At 51.5% G+C, this 6,173-nt stretch overlaps 2 protein-coding genes and 1 pseudogene across 2 annotated transcripts in view; 2 read left to right on the top strand and 1 right to left on the bottom strand.

Annotated features, from left to right (window-relative positions):
* Positions 1–3,185, top strand: part of LOC119270819 (thylakoid lumenal 17.4 kDa protein, chloroplastic-like) — a 4,717-nt gene extending 1,532 nt beyond the window's left edge. The window contains exons 2-3 of the mRNA XM_037552881.1: positions 2,231–2,477; positions 2,750–3,185. Coding sequence (XP_037408778.1) covers positions 2,231–2,477; positions 2,750–2,973 — 471 coding nt within the window. The 3' untranslated portion in view covers positions 2,974–3,185. The remainder of the gene's footprint in view (positions 1–2,230; positions 2,478–2,749) is intronic.
* On the bottom strand, positions 3,165–4,913 carry LOC119270811. Its single transcript, XM_037552870.1, has 2 exons — positions 3,937–4,913; positions 3,165–3,810 (listed from the first exon to the last, which is right to left on the bottom strand). Exons 1-2 carry the CDS (start codon positions 4,722–4,724, stop codon positions 3,564–3,566), a joined length of 1,035 nt encoding a protein of 344 aa, XP_037408767.1. The 5' UTR covers positions 4,725–4,913; the 3' UTR covers positions 3,165–3,563.
* Positions 4,914–5,989: 1,076 nt separating this feature from the next.
* LOC119352985 overlaps positions 5,990–6,173 on the top strand; it is a 9,844-nt pseudogene continuing 9,660 nt past the window's right edge.

Below are 6,173 nucleotides of genomic sequence, written 5' to 3'. Positions count from 1 at the left end.
ACACACAAGCTGCATTGCCGCTGCCCTTGGACGACCGAAAACATAGGGAAAGCCACTGGGAATAGTCGCCGAAGAAGGAAGCTGCAGAATCACATAGGGCAGCTAGGAATATCTGAGTATTGAGGCACAGACCTATCGATCGCAGAGCTCAGGCATCCACAGTGCCCCCCACGTTGCTGCCACTGGGAAGGGGAACCCTATCCCCTTCCGCCAAGGCTCGAAGGCGTTGCACCGTCTGGACACAGGCACACTCCTGGCCACCGAAGACCACCACCCCAAAGATAAGTGGGGGACTTGCTGGACCTATGGACCTCCATTGATTTGCCGCCGTTCGGACTCAACAGCCACCGAGTGCCAACCAACCGCATCACCACTTACCCAAAGAACCAAAACATGCCGAGACGGTGCCTCCATGAAGGTCACGATGCACAAGGTGCCGCCGCCGCCCAAACCGAGGTGGGTTTTTGGGCTTTCACCCGGGAACTGGGATGGGGGGTGGAGAAAAGAGACCTCGGCGGCGCCTGCAAGGAGGAAGGTGGCTCACTTGTGCATCGCTGCCTCCATGGCCGGAGCAACCGACCAAGGATTTACCCCTGGTCTCAAGCCTACACAACCAACACCCCGCCTTCTCCGTATCCAGCGACCGATGGCCGCTAATAGGCAAAGCCGGCAGGGGGAGTAAACTAAGGGGGAGATGACCCTGACCTTCAGATCTGGAGCAATAGAGAGAAAATCCGTGCCACGATTACTACCTGTCGACTCCTCACTGCCCATGCACAAGGAAGCCGGCTAGCACTTCCACACGCCGCCTGTCGCGGAGGCAATGCCACCTCGCCATCCGGGGCTGCCACCCCGGCAACCAGAGTTCTTTGCGAAGGAATGAAGAAGCGAGAACCTCACCGCCACCTTCATCGGCGTCCAAACCGGCTTGCCCGGCATTCACCTTGGGTGGTGGCAAGGGAGGGAGAGGGTGGATGGGGTGGCGCCGCCGGGGAAACCCTAGTCGCCCCTGATTCGCCCTGGGGAGGACGGGCGAGGGTCCCGGAAGCGTCCATGAGGTCACAACAGAGTACTCCACTTACCACAGTATGTAATGTGCACTACTGCAAGTTACTCCCTCCGTTCCTAAATATAAGTCTTTTTAAAGATTCCAATAAGGAACTACAAACAGAGCAAAATGAATGAATCTACACTCTAAAATATGTCTACATACATCTGCATGTAGTCCATAGTGAAATCTCTAAAAAGACTTATATTTAGGAACGGAGGGAGTACTTACCAAGAACTCTGTTGTATTTGTTACTATCTTGTACTCCAAAATATAAGGCGTATAAGTTGTCATAAGTAAAGGTTTTCTGAGTTTGACCAGGTTTACAGATAAGAATGTCAATATCTACAATACCGAATAAATATGTTATGAAAATATATTTTATGGTGAAACTATTGATGTTGATTTGCTATTGTAGGTATCAATAATTTTGTAAGAAACTTGGTCAAACTTATAAAACTTTGAGTTAGGGCAAACCTTATATGTCTTATATTTTGGGACAGAGGGTTATATGTTAATTTGGGGTTTCATTTGTATCTAGACTCGGTTACTGATACAACTCAACTCTAGAGAAGCAGGAAATACCATCTGTTTTAGAAATCATCGTCTTGCTGCATACTTTAATCAGAATTAACTGACTGTGGCGTGGCAATTTTCACTGCAGGAATACTTTATATATGCTGATGTCTTTTGTATTGTGAAACCAGATTTCATCTAAAAATCACTGTCATATCTGTTAGAGAAGTGCACTTCATTTTACAATCCTACAAGTCTAACCTGAATATATAGTCGTCAGTTTGGCACTATAGTACTGTTCTGGAAAACTGCCTTCTAGCATTAGAGCTTAACTTCCTTTCTCCGGTTTTAGGACCTCTTTGATTCAAAGGATTTTCATAGTAATAGTGGAGGACTGAATCCCATAGGATTTTTTCCTAAGGAATCCACTACACTGCATTTCAAAGGAAAAATTTACATCCACTCCAACCTCATGTAAAAAAGCTTTTGTTTTTTCTATGGTACAATCAAAGACACTTTGGTGCAGATAAAATCCTGTAGGATCCGGGTGGACATGCCACTGCAATCCTACATTTTCCTTTTTTTCTAATATATTTTCTGAGATAATTTGTCGAGTAGGAAAAGTTCTCTGAGATAACACTGTTCCCTGTTTGCTTTGGTTGTTAGAGGTTGCCTCCACTGTCAACAGACCCAAAGAGATGCGAGGCTGCATTTGTTGGGAACACAATTGGTCAGGCAAATGGGGTGTATGACAAGGTGCTTGATCTCCGGTTCTGTGATTTCACAAATGACAAAGATAATCTTAAAGGCAAGACTCTGTCTGCGGCTTTGATGTCAGGCGCAAAGTTTGATGGTGCTGACTTGACAGAAGTTGTCATGTCCAAGGCCTATGCTGTTGGTGCAAGTTTCAAAGGTAACAGAAACAGAACTACACACCTTAATCGTTTTTTTAACCACAATGCATTATTCATTGCTGCATGGCTTCCTAATACTTGAGCTCTTCAGATGTACCTTTGCATTGATCATTGCTACATTGCGTATACTAGGCAGGGTGTAAAATGCTTGTGTTATTCACCACACCGAGTTGTTGCACTTGCTCCCAAACACTGAACCTTTTAGATCTTTGCATCGAGCATGCTAGATTATGAACATAAAGATAAATACTTGTCTTTGAAATGCTTTCAGGCACGAACTTCACGAATGCAGTGATAGACCGTGCCAATTTTGGAAAAGCCGACCTCGAAGGTGCAATCTTCAAGAACACCGTCTTGTCGGGATCAACCTTCGATGAAGCTAATATGAAGGACGTCGATTTCGAGGACACACTCATTGGCTACATTGACCTTCAGAAGCTTTGCAGAAACACCAGCATCAATGAAGACACAAGATTGGAGCTGGGATGCAGATGATTCAATCATAGCTGCACTTATGGCAGCATCGACATCCATCGTCCGGTAAAGATTAGTAAGTCAGGTCTGTTATAGAGCACCAGCAGGATGACAACCCCCCTCCCCCCTCTGAAAATATGTATGTACAAGCTTTTGTATACCGTAAATATCATACCACAGCTGCACTCTGTGCAAACACAACTTACAGCAAATGAAAAACCTTATGCATTTCATATTGTTCTTTACATATAGATATTGTTCACAATTCAGCAACAGCATGCCATCACTGATGATGCATGCATGCTTTATTCCAAATCCACACATGATTTGATGAGGCCCTACTGTACTTTATATGTGCGCTTGCTTGACAACATCAACATTATTCGCCTTCCCTTGGGTTTGGCTCCTGCATGCCATGCTCGCACGCGCACCCTAGTATAACTTGGCCCCTACAAGGGCCGATGCTGCTCACCGACAGTGCGCAATATATACCTAGATGCACCATCTAAAATGGCCGGCAGCCTCGCCGGCCAGGCACCTGCCGGCGAGGTCGGTCTTTAATTGTCTTTAGCTCGAGATTGCGCGGGTGGCCCTTGCTCCGGCGATTGGCTTCATTCAGTGTCGTTGTTGTTGCCGGAGTCGATGACGCAGGTCTCCACACCGCCGGTCATCCAGAGGAACCACGCGTAGCTGCTCCGGTGGTGGCTGCTGTCCGGCTCCTCGTCGATGGCGCCGGTGAACATGTCCTCCGCGCCGGCCAGGTCGCCGCGGGCTTGCCAGAGGAACACCGCGTACCTCCGCATCGCCTCGCCGTCGGGCGGCTCGATGGCCACTGCACGCTTGAAATAGTCCTCCGCCCTGCAGTGGTCACCGAGGTCGATCGAGACGGCGGGTAAGGACCATGACACGTACGTACAAATTAATCAGGTGCATCTTGGCGGAATGCATGAGAATCAATGTTCAAGACCATGGCGGCGTATTTACCTGTCGAGATCCTTGTCGAACTCGTAGAGGAGCTGCGCGTAGTTGGATAGGATGAGCGAGTTGGCCTCGGAGGTGGCAATGATCCGCTCGTACGCGGCCTTCCGTATGCCGGCGCGGGCGGTCTCAATGGCCTCCTGCTCGTCGTCGTTGTCGCCCAGCGGCATGTCGTCGTCGTCGTCATGATGGATGCCGATCCTGGCCCAGAGCTCCTTCTCCATTTCCATCCCCACCAGCATCGTTAGATCGTCTGCCTCCTCCGCGTCTTCGCCGTTGTCATCGTCGTCGTCGACAGCGGCGGCGGGTTTGGCCTTGCTGGCCGCCTCCTCGATCTCCTTGGCCCTAATCCGCTCCATCTCCATCTCCACGGCCGTGCCGAGGCAGGACGCGACGATACCGAGCAGTCCCACGGCGAGGTCGGGCGACTCGAAGTGCACCTTCTGGAAGACCCACGCCACGGCATCCCCGGCGCCGCGCGCGGCGCCGGAGGCTCCCCCGACCGCCGCGCCCTGCACGGCCTCCACCGCGGCGGCGAGCGCGGCCACCGCGCACCCTGCCGCGCTCGTCGCCCGCGGCACCCCACGCGCCTGCGCCGCCATCTTCCTCTTGGCCTGGATCGCCCGCAGCGACGCCGGCACCGCGGCCATCGACGGGGGCGGCTGCTGGTCGTCCCTGCCGCACGCCGCGACGCAGAACCGGGCCTTCCTCCTGTCCCCGAAGGGCGAGGCAGCCGTCCCGAAGGCCACCGACCGGGGGCTCTTGGGCATGCCAACCATGCTCGCCGTCGCCATCCTCTCGACGAGATAGGCTAGGAACGAGGCCCTCCCAAACACGGCCGGCGTTTGTTAGTCCGGATCCAAGAACCTCCCACCCAAGGCGGTGAGGAATGGAGATCGATCTGCGAGGTTGGGGAGCGCGGCAATGGCGGGGCATATAAAGGCCCCTCCCTGGCCGTTGGCCCCGTGTGCCACGCTGGGAAACCCAAAGCCGGTGCCCCCGCGTGGCCCGCACGCCTCGCCCCGGTGGGGGGAGGTGGCCGGTTCTCCATGCGTGCCTTGCGCCAGTTCAGCTCTGGTTAATTTCGTCCGGGGAGAGGAAAGGGCTCTAACGGCCGCGCGGCGCTCTCGGCGCTTTGCCCGCGCCCGCGGCCGGCGTGATCAATCACCAGCTACGCGCCACGGGCGCGCGCGCTGGCGTCCATCCTGGGAGGCTCGCTTTGCCGATGCGTGCGGTGCGAGTGGAGTGAGCTAGCTGCTGGAGTGGCAGGAGACCGCACGCCCGCACACCATTTTGGAAGGTGACAAGGAGCGTTTGTTGTTCTGTTGAGCATGTGCGGCTTTGCGTGGCTGCCGTATCTTGGGTGCTAGCTACTTATCACATGTGCAGCAGCTGAGAAGAAGAAAATATCTGTCAACTTTTCTTGAACATTTTTTTCTTTGAAATGAACTTTTCTTGAACTTGACAGTGAAGAAAACGCGAAAGCGTTTTAACTTATAGCGTGGTGTGGCGGAGGGTTTTGGGTACATACGCGACGTGGAGGAGCAGGAGAGAATGGATGGTGTGGTCTTCATGACGCGTGTGGAGGAGCAGGAGAGAAGATGGGAGGGAGAGGGAGAGGATCTTGAGGAAGAGTATAGGACAAGGTGATCTCTCTCTCTCTCTCTAATCTGCCTAGATTGATTTCGTTTCCAGGTTATAATTTTTACGGGGGGGCAAATGCTTCAGAAAATCTGTGCTGCATACTGGAATCATGTTGTTCAAGGTAAAACCAGCAAAGTTCTCTTTGATGTTCTTTACATTAGATTAAACTGTTTCTTGCAATATCCCAATTTTTTTTTGCCTATTTTAGTGCAATATTTAGAACTGTACTAACCACAGATTCAGTTTGAAATTTGAACTATGTCCCGTCGTTTATGTTTGAGACACTCGAACATCCGGAGGCTAGCCCATAGCCCCATACTACATCACCATATGTTGTCATCTTTTGATCCGAGCAAATGTTGAAGTAAAAAAAACACCATTAGTAAGAGAGTATATATGTATATTTCAAGAAAGGATGGGTGAAATAGCAGGTCAGAGATGCTACAATATACTTTGTTTGTTTGGGTTGGGGAGCCAGCCAGCGCACCGCCTCGTCAGTTTTGCACCGCTGCCAGCGACCGCCGTTCCGTTGCCTTGGATTCAGGTGTGGTGTTGGCTGGGAACTGTATGGTGTTTGTCTGACGTGTTGTCTGCACCGG

This window comes from Triticum dicoccoides, chromosome 1A (genome assembly GCF_002162155.2).
Source record: "Triticum dicoccoides isolate Atlit2015 ecotype Zavitan chromosome 1A, WEW_v2.0, whole genome shotgun sequence".
NCBI lineage: Eukaryota > Viridiplantae > Streptophyta > Magnoliopsida > Poales > Poaceae > Triticum > Triticum dicoccoides.
This window is presented reverse-complemented; position numbering and strand designations above follow the sequence as displayed.